Source organism: Asterias amurensis, chromosome 12 (genome assembly GCF_032118995.1).
Source record: "Asterias amurensis chromosome 12, ASM3211899v1".
Taxonomy (NCBI): domain Eukaryota; kingdom Metazoa; phylum Echinodermata; class Asteroidea; order Forcipulatida; family Asteriidae; genus Asterias; species Asterias amurensis.
Window position 1 is genome coordinate 4,499,592 of NC_092659.1, and position 20,004 is coordinate 4,519,595.

General features: G+C 38.5%; 2 protein-coding genes across 2 annotated transcripts in view; one reads left to right on the forward strand and one right to left on the reverse strand.

Annotated features, from left to right (window-relative positions):
- Positions 1–254: 254 nt before the first annotated feature.
- LOC139945029 (emopamil-binding protein-like) lies at positions 255–5,077 on the reverse strand. The gene is made up of 5 exons (XM_071942266.1): positions 4,993–5,077; positions 3,003–3,195; positions 2,644–2,713; positions 1,940–2,122; positions 255–1,413 (listed from the first exon to the last, which is right to left on the reverse strand). The coding sequence occupies exons 2-5, from the start codon at positions 3,171–3,173 to the stop codon at positions 1,214–1,216; spliced, it is 624 nt and encodes a 207-aa protein (XP_071798367.1). The 5' UTR covers positions 3,174–3,195; positions 4,993–5,077; the 3' UTR covers positions 255–1,213.
- A 294-nt stretch (positions 5,078–5,371) lies between these two features.
- Positions 5,372–20,004, forward strand: part of LOC139945023 (DNA polymerase alpha catalytic subunit-like) — a 30,177-nt gene continuing 15,544 nt past the window's right edge. The window contains exons 1-19 of the mRNA XM_071942256.1: positions 5,372–5,456; positions 6,770–6,894; positions 7,291–7,387; positions 7,731–7,811; positions 8,796–8,842; positions 8,991–9,137; positions 9,466–9,521; positions 10,026–10,303; positions 11,437–11,563; positions 12,022–12,212; positions 13,278–13,390; positions 14,487–14,600; positions 15,110–15,184; positions 15,491–15,629; positions 16,252–16,406; positions 16,893–16,977; positions 17,916–17,977; positions 18,982–19,071; positions 19,766–19,882. Of these exons, the coding sequence (XP_071798357.1) occupies positions 5,411–5,456; positions 6,770–6,894; positions 7,291–7,387; positions 7,731–7,811; positions 8,796–8,842; positions 8,991–9,137; positions 9,466–9,521; positions 10,026–10,303; positions 11,437–11,563; positions 12,022–12,212; positions 13,278–13,390; positions 14,487–14,600; positions 15,110–15,184; positions 15,491–15,629; positions 16,252–16,406; positions 16,893–16,977; positions 17,916–17,977; positions 18,982–19,071; positions 19,766–19,882 (2,145 nt within the window). The 5' untranslated portion in view covers positions 5,372–5,410. The remainder of the gene's footprint in view (positions 5,457–6,769; positions 6,895–7,290; positions 7,388–7,730; positions 7,812–8,795; positions 8,843–8,990; positions 9,138–9,465; positions 9,522–10,025; positions 10,304–11,436; positions 11,564–12,021; positions 12,213–13,277; positions 13,391–14,486; positions 14,601–15,109; positions 15,185–15,490; positions 15,630–16,251; positions 16,407–16,892; positions 16,978–17,915; positions 17,978–18,981; positions 19,072–19,765; positions 19,883–20,004) is intronic.

Genomic DNA, 20,004 nt, shown 5'->3' on the forward strand with positions numbered 1-20,004 from the left:
TTCATGGTTTGTGAACCATGATTTGTAAATGTTTATTGCATGTTCATGGTTCGTAAACCATAAACTTACACACAACAAATACAACTGGTATGTAAACCATAAAAAGGATTTGGCAGCACTGTCTATGGTTTACATCTAATTGCTACCGTGGTAAAAACATGTCTTAAAGTGCCAAACAGTTAATTGCTAACGGTGCCCCATACTGATTTGAATACAATTTTGAAATTACAAACTCACTGATTGTTGTCTAACCCTTTATAAATTGAAATGATTAAAGTTTATTTAATTCTAATGAATTCCTAATCTTTCAGAATAGTACTTAGTACTTGTTTTAATGTATACTTTAATTGCATTACATCAATCACTTAACTTATTACTTTAAAGCCATTATACACTTTCGGCATTGTCCAAGTCCCACACTTAGTGTATCACAACTTCTATATAAAATAACAAACCTGTGAAAATTTAGGCTCAATCGGTCATCGGAGTCGGGAGAAAATAACGGGAAAACCCACCCTTGTTTCCGCGCGTTTCGCCGTACATGTCATGACATGTGTTTATTATAAATCCGTAATTCTCGCTATCGAGAATTGATATTGTTTTAATGTTTTCTCAAAAAGTAAAGCATTTCATGGCACAATATTTCAAGAGAAGTCTTTCACCATAACCTTCTGTAAACCCTGTAAATTATTTGTAAATCTTTGAACTTTTTTTGTTTCTGTACCGAAAGTGTATAATGGCTTTAATGTGCAGTGTCTATTAAGATATGGACAAAATATTTGCATAAAAATATACAAATCTATGATTTTTCATACTTCTCAAACTTATATCATTCCCAAGGCGATTTAAAAAAAAATATCAATCCACGTTTCTCAGTCAAATTATTCCTGAGACATGATTCTGTTTTGAAGTTATCTCTCAAAATGTTCAGGGGATAAAGGAACTTGTACTTTTATGGCAATATTTCCCAAGACATTAAAATAAATGGTCTGACTTTAAACATAAATTGCAAATAAAAACGTACTTGGTAAAGAAGTACAGCAGCTTTGAAGTATAATGCATTTTGAGAAACGTTTCACTCCGAATTACTGTGCTTTTGGAAATTAAGATTCTCAATTGCTCATAACCAAGTATGATTATGCTAACAATTTTTTTGAGTAATTACCAGTAGTGTCCAGTGCCTTTAAGTGAACAAAACATACATAGAGCCGAGCTACTTTCTTTTTCCCTTGGCACGCCCCTCAAGCTTGGCGTGCTGGTCTCGTAGACTAACCCAGGACTGCCACATGAGGGCGCCGGGTATCACAACCCAGATGCCATTGAAGAAGACCAGGTAGACCCAAAGAAACAGTGCATTGCTGGTGTCCAGGCTCGGGCTACCGGTCAACCACTCTGGACAGAACGTCATCCAACCTGTTGATTTGAACAAAAGTGGTTTCACTTATTTTTCTCTCATGTTGTTGTTTGTTAGATTGGTTATTGTTTTTACTCAAGGAGTATCAAAATGTCACAGTCAAAGAACAGTCAAAAGACCATTTACATGGTCCCAATATTAAACACGAACAGTTTGGAAACCTGGCATCATGCCTGAAGCTTGCAATAATTTTGTTGATCTGCTCACCCTTAGTGGACTATAAAAAGAACGGATTTATTGCCAGCCACTAAGATTTGTCTAGCTACTCCTTAATGTTAAAGATTGAAAAACCACTCGTTTTGAACCCCATCACTCTTGCAAAGAGCCATATGGGCCATATGACATGGCGGACAAGCCTTTTTATAGTGAAGGCGGGTACTTTCAACTCGGTTTAGAGTGAAGTTCGTTCCAATTTCACTTAAAAAGAGTGACACAGCTCGACTTTCACAACGGACAAGAGAGTGACATTTTCACTCTTGTACATATAAAGAGCGTACAACCCTGCTCAAACTTAATTGTACTCACCGCCGTAACTTTCACACACGCAGAGTACAATCTGTACGTAATGCCTGTAGTGTTTCTTGGCTAGGATTGCGTAAATCAAGACAACAGCTAGAACTCCATCTACAACCACCGTCAGTATTTCCAACGAGACGATTGTCGGATCCGACTCACCCCAACGAGAATCGGCCCTGGAATATTCCTTCCCTATAAAAAAATAACAGATTAAAACTCAAAGTTATTTTGTCAATGAAACGTCACTTTTGTTTCCAATAATAAGGTTTTGTTAGTTAGAATTGTTTGATGCTTTGCATTGTGTGTAGAAATAGGAAGAAATAAATAGTAAATATGCGGTTACAACCTGAAGACGAGCAGAGAATACTGTTCAAATCGTAGAGACCAAAACTGGCTCTTCTCAGAGCCAACACTTACACAAAAGAGAATTACACATGGTTGTACCCACAAATTTACTCATTACTGTTATAAAGTTTCTTCCTGTTTTGTTGGTTGTTAACATTTTCTAAAAATATAACTGAACCTGTGCTGGGGCGTGGTAGTATTTCTTGATGTAGTGATTACAAACTAGTTTCCACACACACCAGTTCAGGTACATGTAAGATGTACCTGCAACGCTGACGCACAATACAGGCCAACCGTTGTTCATTCTGAACCATGTTTTTACTTTTTATAAATTTCAAAGTTTCTGTGAACTTTTCAATGGGACTTACACAAATCAGTTAGGAACCCATCTGATGTCTGCACAGTAGCAACCATGGAATAATAGAGAAACGCACCTTCCTTAAATGAGAATAGAAAAGAAAATGAAAACAGGCTAGCTATGGGGTCTAGTTGTACGACATCTGCTCTAGCAATTCAATGTGGTCTTGGGTTCGAATCCAACCAGAGTGGTATTTGCTTGTGGGGTTTTTCCACAGAGGTCGGGAAAGTAAAACAAACTATGTTCTTCATCCCCGATGCGCAAAAATTACTCTCGATTTGGAAACATTTTCAAAACTTTTTCTTTCCGTTTTTAATGTTTATCAGCGAAAAAATACCTATACCCCTTCAACTCTTCTTACATACTCACCAAAATGAAATGTGTAAGGGCGTCATACACGAGCCATACAACAACCAAGCGGTCAACGGTGGGGAGCTTTCGTCCAAGTCCGTACCCAACAACGATGGACACAATAAAGAGAAGTGCAGCAAAGGCAAGGCTTGGAAGGGTGCTTGCTGATAGGGATGCAGTAGGCTCCATCGCGGTTTGAATGAGTGTCAAACTACAACAAAAATAATCGGAGTACCTAACAATGAACTGCTGACAAAAGATCAATACGCTTAAGATACAATCTGGACCTAGCGCTGCTGAGCACAGAAATTTGCTTAGCATGAAATTTCTTCCTTGATTAAAATAGGATTACAACAAAATTTGTATTAGTTACAGATTGCTTGTTACTGGTATTCAGCTGTTGTTTGCTTATCCTGAAAATAACATCGAAATTTGGTTGGTTATCCTGTTTTTATCAAGGCCAAAAACTTCATGCTAAGCGAACTTGTGCGCTTAGCAGCTCTATGAAATTGGGCCCTGGTCAATTACATTTTTATCTTGTGATATTTTTTAACTGGGCATGTTGAAGAATGGCATTCCTGGGTCAAACCAGAAGAATAGTGCCCAACTTCATGACTGCTTACCGGCAAATTCTATGCTTGTGATCACCATTCCGTACTATACAGGGCAAGCGCTGAATTTCTGAGCTAACAGTGTGAGCCTAAAGTAGCGTTATGCAAACAAGAACATTTCTATGTAGTTGCAATAACGTAACCCTCCTCCCTCCCCTGCTAGTGCTATAAACCACCTTTATGTCATATACCTTGGCGTAAGCTCAGAATTCCCTGCTTCCAAATACGGAGATTCCTGTTTGTTTTTGTTTGTCTAGATGATATTCCCATCAAGGGAACTCGGCAAACTCCCACAAGGGGACATTAACACCAAGCTGGCAACAACCAATCTCTCTCATACAAACATTGGTTTAACATCTATGATTATGAATTGCACAAATCAAGACATTGTGATTCACTTGTGGAAGTGTCGTGGCCTAGCGGTTTAGAGCACCGAATTCAAACTCTGGTGTTTCTGATCAGCAGAGTGTGGGTTCGAATCCCCAGCCGTGACACTGTGTCCTTGAGCAAGACACTTAACCATTGCTTCGTCCTTCGGATGGGACGTAAAGCCGTTGGTCCCATGTGTTGTGTAACGCATGTAAAATAACCCAGTGCACTTATCGAAAAGAGAAGGGGTTCGCCCCGGTGTTCCTGGTTGTGGCTGCTTAATGCGCCGTAGCACCTTGTAAACCCTTATAAGGTGCTAAATATTTGGGTCTCAAAATTCATCACTGCAATAACCTATCTTTCTGAAAGTTTGTATATACTCAGCGCCTTGAGCACCTTGTTTGGTGGATACGTGCGCTATATAAGACTTCGATATTATTATTATTATTATTAACTAGACGACACTAGTCATTGTGAATCAGCGGTTAGCTGGGCCCCTGGGGGATTCGGACCCACAACATTGCTTGCTGCTTGCCATGCTTATACACTTCGCCCTGGTAAGCAGATCAATTGAAAGTAGTCTCTCTGGTGGTTCAACAGTTCTTCTCAGAACTATAACAACACATCAAAATATTTTCATGTTTACAAACACTGAGTCTCTGCAAACCTCTATGGGTTATGTTCCCACCCGTGCACAGATTCAAATCAAATCCTACCACATCACATCATGTCACGTAGCCTACCGTAGGCCTACTACGTGACTACCGTATTCAATTTGGCAGTTTGGATCGTGCGAACTGCTACCACCATGTTACCAGGACCCATGGTTGGACTCTGGAGGTACAGTTTTATGGTTGGATAGGAACATGGTAGGAACAATAACACAAACAAAGGAATCAACTGAACCTTCAAGACTTGTGTCCTCGATCTCGTTTTGGAGAAAGGAGGTGGTAAGATCATTCAGAGGGATTAAATAGGGCTCAATAATCTTTATAATAATAGTAATACTATTCAAAAAAATAACTTACTTTTTATCACGAGCCTCAAAAAGCACCACCAGCAAAAACAATCAGCTAACGAGAAAATACAACACGTACGTACACACACACATGGGGTGTAACAATCACTGTTTACGTTCTCGGGCAAGTTCATTCATGACATGAGGCTTTGCTCGATCCATGAATGTTCAAGCTTAAGAAAAAATATCAAAATTGTGCACTTAGTTATTTGAAATTTATTTGTATACAATTTTATAAGGTAAAATTTAAAATAATTTTAAATATTTTGGTTAAAATTTGGTGTATAAAAAATATACACACAACCCCCGATTTTAGAACACCCCTTGGTGCTTTTGGTACAGCCTCAGTCTATTGACCCCCCAATCCTATTTGTTGACCTCAGATACGTTTCGCGCCATTTGATGATTTTTCGAAGTGGAGCGAAAAAATGGCACCGATTTCTGACGATCCAGACAAGGTTCCTGAAGATGATCGTAAGATATTTTTGTTTTTGTTTTATTTCGATCGTTTAGACCCTAAATTGGGGGCTGGGATATCTTTGGATTATAAACTAGAAGTACAAAAACAAGTAAATGTTAGTGGAACATGCGACCGTATTCGTGTGTTGTGTGACTGTGACACAACACAACTGCATGCTAACATCTCAGACTTGACATGTTTTGTATTGTGTCACCTTCAATTGACGGTCATTCTTTCTTTCTTTCTTTGTTTGATCATGGAGGTGGTTTGATCCGACTCTATGATTTGATTTTATAGTGCAACTTTAGCAGTTTCGAACAGTTTTGTGATTGTACATACATATGAGTGATCGGGGAAATAATGTCATGGACCATATTCGATTTCTTCTATTTCTATAAATAAAGGAAAATAGCTAGGCCTATTTTTAATTTTCCATTTAGGATAACTTTCCGCATGGCGCCACCACTTTTTCACTCATTTTTAGAAAAAGGGATATATCAATCAGGTAAATAAGTTCCTATATTATTTCATATCAAATGAAAAAGTGGTGGCGCCATACGGAAACTTTTCCATTATTTATTGAACAATAAAATTGAAATTTGAATAGATTGAATGAAAAGAATGGATCTTGCTTTGAACATGCATGACATGTTGAATGGATGTTATTTGCTTTTTTTTCTCTTTTTTTTTCCATATTAAAAAATTTAACGTACATATTGCAATTGATTATAAATTAATTTAATAAGTTATCTCCCCTTTTCGTAAGCTAAATACTGTCAGTGTCAGCTAGGCCTACTCAGTCCTATCCGAAACGTTCTGCCCTTCACATTTTCAGGATGTACAGTTCTTCATGAAATTAGATCTTGCAAAAATTAGCTTCTGTGTGTTCTTTTGAGCGCGTTACCGGTACAGAAAACCAACTCTGCAAACTAAATTTGCTGTTAAGAGCAATAGACTAGAACTCTTGTACTTCTGATCAGCAGAATGTGATGTGGGTTTGAGTTCCGATCTTGACACTTGGGTCCTTATCTTGGCGAAAGATTTTTCATTTTTGCTCCTTCCTTCTATTAGAGTTAGACAAAAAGCTTATCACAGCTTGGTTGCTGCGTAGTAGTTCGTTGTGCTATGCACCGTCAACAAGAGGAACACCGAGTTGTATCCTATTCGTATAAATTATTTGTAATTTTGTATTTATGTGTGAAATTGCCAAATTTATAACAACTTCTGTATTCCACCTGTTTCTGTCACTTTTCCCAAGAATAGATTAACGATTGTCGCTGACCCTTTGTATACATTTAATCAATATTTCCTTAAATATTTTCTTCAGTGTCAAGCAGCTTGGCTCAGAGACGTGGCAAGCGAGCGGTAAGCAGCAAGAAGAACAGTCGACTTGCAGCTTTGGAACGACTCAAAGAGGCGAAGAAAGGAACAGGATCCAAAAGCAGATTTGAGGTAATTTTTATTAAGTTATTTATATCGGTTAAAAAACACAAAACATGGTAGGTAGTTTCACTTTACTAAACGCCTTCAAAATATTCACTCTTTGATTTTTTTTGTTTTCCTCTCAATCGGAGGCTGTCTCAGCTTTGCAGCACAATTCTAAATGATATGGAAAGGTTTGTGGTAACACCATGTAATGACTATCTCTAAATGAGTTGGGTTGGTTCTGGAAAGAACTGTTGGTTTCAACTCGACGTTTCGATCGGTATGCTTTGATCGTCATTTAGAGATTACATTACATGGTGTTACCGCAAACCTTTCCATATCTTTCAAATCAAAGTTTCATATCCTACAATTCTAAACGATTTTGTAATGGTTTTTTGTTTTTTCCCAAAATTTTGCTATCAGTCGGACGACCTTCAGAATGTGTACGATGAAGTGGATGAAGACGAATACTCAAGAATGGTTCGGGATCGTCAAGACGATGACTGGATTGTTGACGATGGTAAATTATCAGCGCTACAAACACACTGACAATTTCAGGAGTAAAAAGCAGGGATGGGAAGTTTCAGACTTTTATCTGAATTCAGACATTTTTAAAGTCCGGCTAGAAATCAAAGACTGCTGTATTGGATTTCACAAAGAGTTAAGACTTCTTATTTCGAGTTAGGACGAGCCCTTAGTTGAAATGCTTCCGTAGAAATTTACAATTTCCTCATAGGTTGCCCTTTACGAAGGGAAACATTGCCTTGGTGCCCTTGCCCTTTCTAAAACAAAGCATACAGGCCTGATGTAAAGATATATAGTGAACCAATCTAGCAGCTTTACCCTCCCAAATTTCTTTTCAGATGGAGGAGGATACGTGGAAGATGGACGAGAAATATTCGACGATGATCTTTATGGAGAGGAAGGAAAGAAATCAGCAAAAGGTGGGTTGGATTCTATCGTTGTGCAACTATTGGTGACCAACTAACTACTATACTTCTTGTAATATGAACACTGTATTAACAAACAAGACATCTTATACCTGAAATTTCTCCTCCGGGCTGGAATTAGCAGGGGTTTCCCTTAACTTTTTTTTCAATCGCCCGCCGGGCAAGTCAACCAAAATTCTCGATCACCCGCAGGTTTTTTCACTAGCCCGCATGTATTTAACGCAAAATTTTTGAAACGAAAAAAAAAAAAAAAAAAACACGGAAGTGAAGCCCTTAAAATTGCTTTTTGGAGGACTTTATCTTTTAGTTCATAACTTAAAGTATCCCTTTTCCATCAACAACAACTTTAATGACTTCGTGGTTAGGGGGTCGGTTGTTTCGAACATGTTTTGAACTCCGTTTGCAACAAAATCTTCATGAATCAACAATCAGTCAACAATGCACATCGAGAAATAATTCAATGAACTTTGCCCCGCAACGCCCTCTGTTGGCAAAAGATGTCCATGTTATTAGAATTCCTCCAAGGCAGTATATTGTGCACAGTCTGCAGGCATAATGCCACAACATGCGGCATTGAGAATTCATTGAAACTGGTTGCCTTTAAATTATATTAAGTGACATTGTCCTTAGAACTTAAGCTTGAGTTCTCATACTGAAAAAATGAGTGCCCAAGGGTCGTAGCATCGGGAGTGGGAGCCCTTGCATATAACGTCCTTTGAAGATTATAATAATAATAATAACAAATTTTTATATAGCGCATTTCACAATAACCGTATCAATGCGCTTTACATTAGTGCCCTGGTCATAGGGCCAATAACATCTTTTTTAAATGTTTCTCAGCTCCCTTGGGAGTATACTACCTCGACAACAGTTTATATCACAATATCAAACTCTACCCTCGCAGATACCCATTAAGCAATTATAGTAAAGTATATTTTTATTGAAAGATTAAATTTATTCGACATTCCTTTTCTGCAGGTAAAAAGGACACCAAAGCCGCCAGTGAAAAAGAATCAAAGAAACTGGTAAGACAGAATCTGTTTTAAATTCTTTATTTAGAAATAAACAGACAAGGCCACATTCATGAAAAGCACTATATTAAAACTTTTGTTATTTCTGCCCATAGTTTTTTAATTTCCACTTAAAATTGCTTCTGATTTTTCTTAAACATAGAATGTGAAGAAGCCGTCCGTTTCAAAGTCACATGACATCAAGTCCATGTTCAAGATGGGAGCGTCAAAACAGCGTAAACCTGAGAAGGACGCCAGCATCGCTGACGACGAACTTCTTGGAGACATTCTGAATGATCTGCATAGTGATGTAAGGAAATAAAACTACACTAACTTCCTTATTTACCGGAATCCTTTGGTATTAAAAATGCTCTTTATGCCTCACTCAAAGCTTTCTCCAAGTACCAAGACACAAAGGCCAGCCCCATGGCCAAGCCCTCGAAGCCAGCCCCTAAGGAGCAGCCTCCAAAGGCCAGACCCCAAGGGCCAAGCTCCAGGCAGGGATGTGATTTCTTCGTTTTTATACGGAGATCCGTTTCTTAAACTGCATTCTGTAACGAAGCTACCCTCACATTGGTCCTTAGTTAATAAAGTTGTTTCTATTATTATAATTATTATTATTCACTTATTCTTTTCAGAAACCAGCAATCAAACCAATGCCCATCAAAAAGAAAATGAAAACGCCAACTTCTGGGTGAGCATTATGACTGAGTGAACTTTGACCTTCCAGGCTAACCTAATGAATAGGCCAAATAAAAATACTTAAAGACCCTGGACACTATTGGTAATTGTCAAAGACCAGTCTTCTCACTTGGTGTAACTCAACATATGCATAAAATAACAAACCTGTGAAAGTTTGAACTCAACTGGTCATCCAAGTTGGGAGAGAATAATTCAATAAAAAACACCCTTGTTGCTCAAGTTGTGTGCTTTCAGATGCTTGAATTTCGAGACCTCAGCTGAGGTCTCAAATTCAACTCGAATATTTTAGTGAGAAATTACTTCTTTCTCAAAAACTGCGTTACTTCAGAGGGAGCTGTTTGTCACAATATGTTATACTATTAACAGCTCTCTATTTCTTGTTACCAAGTAAGTTGTTATGCTCACAATTATTTTGAGTAATTACCAATAATGTCCAATTTCTTTAACTAAAGCCATTTGTTTATTATTTTTAATCTGTTGATAACTTTTGTTGCAGGATGTCGTCAACAAGTCGTAATCCTTTCTCCAAAACTCCCACTCGTCCACACCCCTCCCCATCGCAACCTCGAAATATGGGCTACGACGCAACTCCGCCCACCGCGATACATAAGCAGCGCCCTCCTGTGAGAAAAATGGTGGTCAAACAGGAGCCGGAGGAGGATTATGTGGAACCAGCCAAGAAGGTGAAAAGGTCGGAGGTCGTTGTCAAGGAGGAACCAATGGATGAGATCGAGGAATATTCAGAAGTGTCACATGATCAAAAACATGGTTTTGGTAAGACGTTTTTCTCATCTCACTGAGTGAGACATGTTGACTTTTTTTGATTTTTTTATTTTTTTCTGTCTCAAAATCAGCAGTCTAACTCAACAGCAGTCTGCTGACCAATAGACCGATCCATTAAGCTCAGCCCCATTGCGTATTGACCAATCACAAAGCAACGAAGGTCCGACAAATCAAGTCCGACATGCGTGCGCGTTTGCTTGGCGCGCGCGGCAGAGTTGTGCAGAAAGACATTGGAGAGGCTCGTGTGTTATTGCACACACGTACGTCGTGGGCGGAGCCTACTGGATCGGTCTATTGGTTCTAGAAGCAGGCCTGATACTTCACGAAGGCAATGGAGGCAATTGCCTCCATGCCCCCTGGTCATTGCCTTGGTGCCCTTGAAATGCTCCAGTAGAAATTTTCAATTTCCTCATTGGGTGCCATTTACCAAGGAGAAAATGCCTTGGAACCCTTTCCCTTTCAAAAATTAAACATACAGGCTTACAGAAGCTATGTGAAACCACTGTCACTAAGATTAACTTCACCCTAAAATTGGCCTGGAAATCCATTTCTCCCCGAACAGTGGTCCACTGGCAAATAACTTCTGAGGATCAATCACAATTCTGTCCATGGGGTCCGGCTGGTTAGTTCGTTGCTTCCAAAAGCTATGTGTAGAACCACACTGCAAGCTTGGTGTGTTTATGGTTTCCAACTCAAATCAAGTCCCATATGGAATGTTACAAATAATAAGAACTAGTGAAAAAGTTGGTGGACTAGTGAAATTACAAGGTAGCTGGTCCTGCTGGTCAGAAACTTTTTAAAAAGAAGTTAAAAGTCACACTGCAGCAATAACGAAAACGATAACGATCACGACGCAAAGAGAACGCATTCTATTGGTTTACTTGCTCCATGCAGAATACGTACACGCTCATTCAGCCAATGGAATGCGTTCTCTTTGCGTCGTTATCGTTCTCATTATCGCTGCAGTGGGACCGGGCCTTAAAGGCAAACCCTGAAAATAGGTCTCTTTTTAATCAATTTTGTTGTGTCAGATTAATATGTTCTATAAAAAAATCTGACCACTTCTAAAATGCAAACAATGTCTTTTTCAACCAATAATGTATATAATTCTTTTTCTCCATCAGAAAATGTGGATTTTGACAACGAAATAGATGAGTTTGATTTGGAAGACGTGAAAGAACCAGTGAAAGAAGAGCAGGCAGTCAAAAAGGAAGCCCAAGTTAGCCAGCCTCAGCCAATGAAGAAAGCCTAGTAAGTGTGGGTTGAATGGTTGCACGATATAATGTTGTTTCAATGCAAAAGCTGGCCTCATGGATCGTACCAGTCACACCTGGAGCCGATTTCACGAAACGCTAGGATTAATCCTATATCGAGTTAGGTCGAGTAACTCGTCCTAACTTGGGATGGGATCAATGTGTCCGAACGTCTTCGGATACGGAACTGAACTCGTCCTAAGTCCTAAGAAGAGTCCTAAGTTAGGAAGAGTTTGGTGAAATCGACTGCTGACAATTTACAAGCAGGACACAATTGCATATGCAATAATGTCCGCCGGATAGTTTTAGATAGAGGACATAATTGCATGCGACAGGGGAAACAACTCTTTGTTTCAAATATTCAGGGGAGTCACAAGGGAATCTGACTGTGATTTTTGCTGAAGGCACTTTTTAAATATTTGATTGATCAAAACCGTTTGTTATTCTATTTTAAAGCGTTCATCCTGACGCCTGCTCCAGCACTGGCTGGGAGACGATTCGAGAAGAGGCAGAAGACAACAAGGATGCGGTTGCCATGGATATACAGGTCAACAGTGCATCGTTACCGATGACAACCAATGAAGCAGGGGACCAGGTGTTGAGGTTCTTTTGGTTGGATGCTTACGAGGATCCCTATAAACAACCTGGTATGTCTGTTAACAGTGGATGAGTTCCTAAAGGTCTTTTTCTTTGCACAGAAGAATCCTGCTTATCATAAGTTGGTTACCATGCAAATCATTAAGCTTGGGCGATATCGCGATATTATCGGATATCGCGATATTAATTTGGACACGATTTCGATATCGGATGGATTTGGTTTTAATCGAAATATCGATATATCGCGATATATCGCGATAATCGCGATAATTGGGATATATCGATTAAATATCGCGATGTATTTGCTAGCTAATACCCCATAGATTTTGAGTAAAACCAGAAGAATAGGTCATTAGAACACCTCTCTTATACTAGGACTGTCTCTTCTACAACTTTCACTTGGAGTTTTAAGACTGATGATGTCAAATTTCATTAATCGCGATTATATCGAATATCGCGATATATTGTCGGCGATATATAGTGAATAAAATAAATCGATATCGCCCAAGCTTACAAATCATGACTGTCTGATCAATGGCTCCAGTGACCATTTAGTAAAACAGAATCTAGCTTGGTTTCCAGGGGCTGATTCCACAAATAGCTGAGATTGATTTTTATCTTTATCCTGTATCAACCTTATTTGCTAAGCAAAGTGTGATGTCACAATACAAATACCGATGGCAAATTTGACAACTCGTTTTAAAGTATTTAGGTACTTTTTGTACAACACAAAACACAAGCATCCACAGATGTACATTTACTACACGGTTTAAAGATAATTAGAATAAAAAAGTTTCCCTTAGCATGTGCAATTGATTTAGTTACTCTCCTGAAAACATTGCTTTGTGGTTTTCATTTTTTTCTCAAATGCTTGAGTAACTTGACAACTAATGAACCTGAAACTTTTACAGGTAAATTATATCACACGTATGTTTGTTTACAGTATTTTTTAATTTTTAATTTTTTTTTTTTTTTTGACAACTTGTGAAAGTAGTGAGTTTACAATGCTAACACACATCGATATTATGGTGAAACCAAAATTAATACAAATCTAAACACATATTGATTTTGTTTGTTTGTTTGTTTGTTTGTTTGTTTGTTTGTTTGTTGTTTAGGGACTGTGTATCTGTTTGGGCGTGTATGGATTGAATCGGCCAAGATCTACGTCAGCTGCTGCCTCACGGTCAAGAATCTTGAGAGAGTTATTTACTTGTTGCCGAGAGAAACGGTACGTCAAGAAATGTTTTTGAAATATGCTTGATTAAAATCGGAATTGTAACTACACACAGAGAGCTACTTAATCATAAGAGACTTGTGGCTTTTTCCCAACCTTGTCTTGGGCGCCAACTCTGAACTCCATTTTATGTAGGAAACATCGTGAAAAAAAGTGTTCACTGTTTTTAAAATTGATGCCGGATTCCAAGCCAAAGCTTGAGCTCAAGCCAAGGTGTGAAAAGCCTCCTAAAGGCCCGGTCACACAGGCCACGATAACGAGAATAAAAATGAGATCTTTCAAAATACACGCCCTCGATTGGTTGAATAAGCGTGGGCGTATTCTGCTTGGAGCACTTGCACCAATAGAATGCATTCTCTTTGCATCTTTATCGTTATCGCTGCAGTGTGACTTGGCTTTAACTTTCGATCTTGTGCTTCATAATACAAAAAGTTGGCCTGTACATGAAATGTTGAAAGAAGCTGCTTGCACAGAAACTCCGCTGGACTGAAGGAGCCGATAGGCTTGTCTCTGACCTTAGCTTCCAGGTCAGCTTTGAACAGGCAGAATTAGAACTTAATTCAATTTATTATAAACATCACGTTAAAAACATGAAAATTGCCCTACAGTGAATAGAAACTACAGGTATAAAAAAAAAAACTCGTTATAAAAAGGATTACATTGAGCCAGCAATATGACTTTCAGGACTGACGACACATGCAGGTCATAACGGTTGTACATGTAGGTTTCTATGATCATTGACGCCAACTGTCAGTTACTTATTGGATCTAAACTGTCAGTTACCTTTTGGACCTTAACTGTCAGTTACATATTGGACTTTATCTGTCAGTTACATATTGGACTTCAACTGGCAGTTACAAATTGGACTTTATCTGTCAGTTACATATTTGACTTTATCTGTCAGTTACTTATTGGACTTTATCTGTCAGTTACATGGACTTTATCTGTCAGTTACTTATTGGACTTAATCTGTCAGTTTCATATTGGACTTTAATTGTCAGTCACATATTGGACTTAAAAGTAACTTTTGGTAGCCAATCAAATCCTACCATATCAACTGGAATGTTTTTTTATTTTTCATTTTTTTCAGGCTGTAGACATAAAGACAAAACAAAACACCGGGCAGGAAGTCACCATGACGGATGTCTATCATGAATTTGATGAGCTCACCAACAAGTACAAAATCATGAGATACAGGTCAAAGGTCAGTAAATACAATAAGCCATTGTTACAGATCATATGAAATCCGGTTTGCTGGAAAATTGTTCAGCATCGGGCGAAATTTCACAACATCACATAAATTAGCAAAGAAAATGTTTTGGACAAATCTTACCTGAAAATTAAGATTAAATTATCTATTTTAGATTCAAGAAAGTTTAGATCTTTCATTGAAGGTATTATATAAAGTTAAAACTAAAAGTTATTTATTGTTTAGATCCTGACACTATCTCACTTCCATCAGCCAAGTACAAACAAATTGCGCGAAATTCACGCCAGAAAGCCATCAGGCCATGCACCTTCAACAAGCCTGTGAAGATTTTTTTGCAAATGCTAATTTCTAAGGTTTTACAGTTTTTCCAGACTTGAAGTGAACTATTTCAACTACAGTTTAAACTTTATAATCAGTGAGCTTCAAAGCTTCCAAGTTGAAACACACTCACGTCTATATTATAATGGTTAAGTCAACCCTAAAAAAATTGCTTTTAATTACAGAAAGTGACCAAGCAGTACTGCTTTGAGAAGGAAGGGGTACCAGCCGAATCAGAGTACCTGGAAGTTAGATACGCGGTGAGTACCCAAAAGAATGTGGTTTGTTTGTTTCTTTCCTGTATTAATGCCACGAATTTTAAGCTCTAAATTACTCTTTTTGTTTTTGTTCTATCAAAGACAAAGGGTGTTGGTACCTTTTGTGGATCAATACAACATTGCGTGTCTTGTTTTTTTTTATGCAGGCTGACCTTCCACAGCTTTCTAGTGATTTTCAAAAGAAATTGCATTAAGATGACAGGTGTGAGTTGAAGGATGCAAATGATGTTTCACTTTAGCCTCTTTTTTTATGAAACAATGTCTGTCTGTTCTTTGGGTTTTTTGTAGGCTGATCTTCCACAGCTTCCCAGCGATCTAGAAGGAAGTACATTCAGTCGTGTGTTTGGAACCAACACCTCAAGCTTGGAGCAGTTACTCATGGAGAGAAAAATCAAGGGTCCTAGCTGGCTAGACATCCAAATGCCTCGTAAGATATTGTTGTAATGTTTTTTGTATGGTTATATTATCTTGATAATATACAACTCATAATTAATTGCATTTATAAAGCACACAGTATGGAACAAAAAATTCCATTTAAGGGCGCGGTTCGCAAAGTCAAAAGTCCAGGATTTAAAATGCTAGTCTAAAAGAGACGAGTTATGAGCTGTCGTTTGAAGATTTAAAGATTGTTGAATGTTCTGAGGTCAAGCAGTTGTGGATTCCACAGACGATGATGCAGCTTGCCTTGTAATCCTACCCTTTCATGCTTCCTGCATTGTTACAATTAGAAATACAGTTTCTGTAGCTCTATAATCAAGGGTGTTGTGGCTGAGCAGCTTAGGACGAAAGGCGGAGTTCTGTAATTTACAGAGTGTGGTTTTGAATCCTGATTTGGTCAGTCACTGCCCTTGTGTCCTTGAGCAAGGCACTTTAGCAAATCTTGCGGGCACTTGTGGTAATTTGATAAAATCAGCTTGAGGCTGCTGTGGTCTCTAAAGGGTTAAAGGAACACATTGCCTTGGATCGGTCGAGTTGGTCTTTGAAAAGCGTTCTGTAACAACCGTTTGTTATAAAATGCATTTTGTGTCTTTTTCTATTAATGTTGACAGAGGTTCCAAACCAACCAATAAGCTGGTGCAAAGTTGAAGCGGTCGTCAACAAGCAAGACCACATCACTGTTGTGAAGGACATAACCCCTCCTCCCTTGGTTGTCATGACGATAAGTCTACGCACGATTCTCAATCAGAAGACCCATCAGAATGAGGCAAGTTATTTATTTTGTTGTTTACTGAGATGAGTAGAGTATGGTGACAGACTCAAGTTGTGCAGGGGTGAGAAGTTTCAGAGTTTTATCTGAATTCAGACTTTTACATCAGCCATAGCAATAGAACCCGGAGAATGCTGAGCGCGTCATTGTGCATGCGGTTTCGTTGTGAGACGATTTTTGTTGAAGCGCTTGCACCATTTTTTTTATGCTTGTATTGCAAAATATTTTGCCATACGGTAGACATCATGAACATTGACCAATGAAAACATGTATAAAAAAAAGTCTATATGCGATGCCATTTTGCCATACACGCGTGTCACGCGATGATCATTTTGCCATACAAGCGTATCATTTAAGAAATGAATGTTCTTCCTTAGTTGCCCGTTCATGATTGTTGTGTTGTCATTGGGCCTTCGGGGAAGACTCTGCTAGGTTTGAAATGTCATGCCATTAACTATTTCTTGTGTTCTTCCTTTGCGTCAGGTGATTGCCATAGCAGCTCTCATACACCACAAGTTCCCAATGGACAAAGCTCCACCCAAGCCTCCATTCCAGCAACATCTATGTGGTAAGCTGAAATGTGTTTCTATATTAAATAATTCCTTACATCGAACTCAACTTTCCCGGTTTAGATGTTCTGCACACAAGCTTTTTATAGAAATTGGAAGGTATATAGGAATCGAATATGAACAGCGAATTTGCCCTCATTGTAATTTGGAGGTTGAAACTGAGATCCATTTTTTACTCAGTTGTCCGTTAAACAGTGCTCTATGGAACAAATGCTTAACTTTGTGAGTGGAAATAATGCACATTTTCAGCTGTTTACCAACAGTGAAAATTTTGAACTTCTTATGAGTTCTATAGATGAATCTATTATTAATTGTGTCGCCAAATTCGTCTTTTTATTTATGAACATAATGTCTGGTTACCTCTGTGGACTTTATTTTTCTCCAGCCAATGTATATTAAAATAATTCAGGTTTAAAAATGTTGTTGTAACCCTCCGGGGGTTAAGGGGGTGTTCCAAGTTGGAATAAATGAATGAATTAAAACCTATACCATACCAAAACCAGCCCTCTGAAAAGAAGTTCAGCTCCAACGATGGGGGGGGGCTGGCGACGGAGCTCCTAAAAGGCCCAATTTCATAAAGCTCATAAGCAGAAAATACTGCTTAGCAAATTTCTATTCTAAGCAAAACATGGGTGGGGCACCAGTCACAACAATCTATACTTTATGGACTTTTAGCTGGTAACCAGTTTCTGCTAAGCAATGTTTTGTTGCTAACTTGCAAGTTGTTGTGCTTACAGGCTTCCAGAAATTGGGCCTAGGTGACAGCAGATACTTTTTCATATGTTTACAAGGATTTGGGTTTAGCACAATCCATTAACAATGTATTTATTTTCCAACATGGAAGGTGTCACTAGGTCGACATTTTAAAAAATTGCATGAAAGTAATTTTGACCTATAGATTAATATCTGCTTTAAATTTCTTCTTTGTTCTGGACAGCCATCTCTAAGCCGAGTGATTGTGTGTTTCCCTTTGACATCAAAGATGCCCTCGGTAAACAGGTAATTATCATTTCATGTTAGAAGTTTGTGGGTACCGCTCATGTGAATTTTCTAAAACAGTCTTGGCTCTGGGAAAAGAGACCTTTATTTCCTCAGATATAATAAATCAATCCTGCTGTTTGATCTACTTCTGTAGCGCTGATAGATACTGTTCCCAAAAGCTCCTTTGAGTCTATAACTCCAGGGGTTACCATATGGTGGAAATGCCATCATTTCAATATATCTCCAAAGGAACATTACAGAATTGGTTTTGCTAGCAAAAAAGTTGCTGGCAGTGTAAGCACTCTATGTAGTCTACAATATACATAAACTGACAAACCTGTTGAAGTTCGAGATCGATCTGCCATCTGGGTCACGAGAGAATAGTGAAAAACTGATTTCAAATTAAGCATGAAATAGCTGTATACTGAGTTCTGTGAAGGCGGTATGTACACATGTTCTTGTTTGAACTTAAATATATGGGATTTGAGCTATTGCATGGTGAGACAACAATGTATATTTGGTTTGCAGTGATAATAATAATTTGGGGGGCTAATCATCCTTACTCGCAGCTAAGAGCTGAATTGCGAATGACGCGGCTACAACATGTTCGAGAAGCAGGCATGCAAGGGCGCCTTTGGCTGCCAGCCACATCAACCCATTATGACCCATGGAGCACAGCCAAAGATCGAAAGTGTTTGATTTTTCCCGAGGGAGGAAAACGGGATGTTCTGGAAAACCCTCGTGGCACAGCAGAGAACCAACGCACAACTCAACTCACATATGGCCCCGACTGGGAATTGAACCGGGACCAATGTCACCTTGGTGAGAGGCGAGCGCTTTACGCACACGCCAACCATGCCACCCACCATGTGTATAATCTACTTGCCGGATAGATTACATATGTTCTTTTGAGAACATAATCTACCCAGCAAGTAGATACACACATCACATGGTGTTACTGCAAACCAAATTCACATTAAAATTAAATTGGTATGACGGACATTGTTTCCTTTCCCATTTAGAAATCCAAAGTTGAGATAATGGCAACTGAGCGAGCACTGCTTGGATTCTTCCTGGCCAAAGTGCACAAGATCGACCCCGACATCATAGTAGTGAGTCAATATCTTGGGAATATTAAGGGTGGTTTTCTTTATACACAAGCTAGAGTATAGACTTTTATCACGCTGTCATTATCTTGGTCATGTTCCCTGTTTCCATAACAGTAATGAATGCTAACATTCATTGCGCAAGCATGGCACCAGACTATTATTTCGTCCAGCCTCAGTTTGGTTACAATGAGTTGGAATGGAGTAAAATCAAGATGGCCACACTGTGATTAAGGTCTATTGGGTTTTGGCAGATACATCAAATTGAAATAAAACTATGACCAAAAAATACTTCAGTAAAAGATTTTAGATCAAGCTCACAAATATCATCTAGAATCATTTAAAATGTCCCAGATGACACAGTAGAGCTTCTAAAACTAAACATAAATATCAAGTATAAAACAATCAATAGAACTCATTTCAATTCAACTTTTGGCCAAACTTGCAAAACATGTGTCTAGATTTCTATATTTTTACTACGACTTGTATCTTTCTGGTAAAGAAACTGCGGGACCCTCAAAAGTGCCTGGCACTGTGACCTTCAGGTTTGAAAATACTTGTCAAGAGGAGTATGAAGATACTGTTTAAGAAGTAGTACCAAAAAAAAGAAGGGAAAACCTTCGCAATTTGGTAGGGACTGAAACCTAAGCTTATTTCCTCAAAGTGGTTATTTATATTTTGAATTTGATTTTCTTCTCAGGGACATGACATCTTTGGATTTGACTTGGATGTCCTGCTGCACAGGATCAACGCTAACAAAGTTCCACACTGGTCTCGGATTGGACGACTAAAGAGATCCATTATGCCCAAATTGACGGTAAGAATAATTTCAGTGATAAAATTGTTTTAAACAAAAAATTGCCGACGGTGACCCCCCAAAAACAGATCACAATACAACCCTTAAGATTTTTTGTTTTACAACTTTTTTTAAGGGATTTA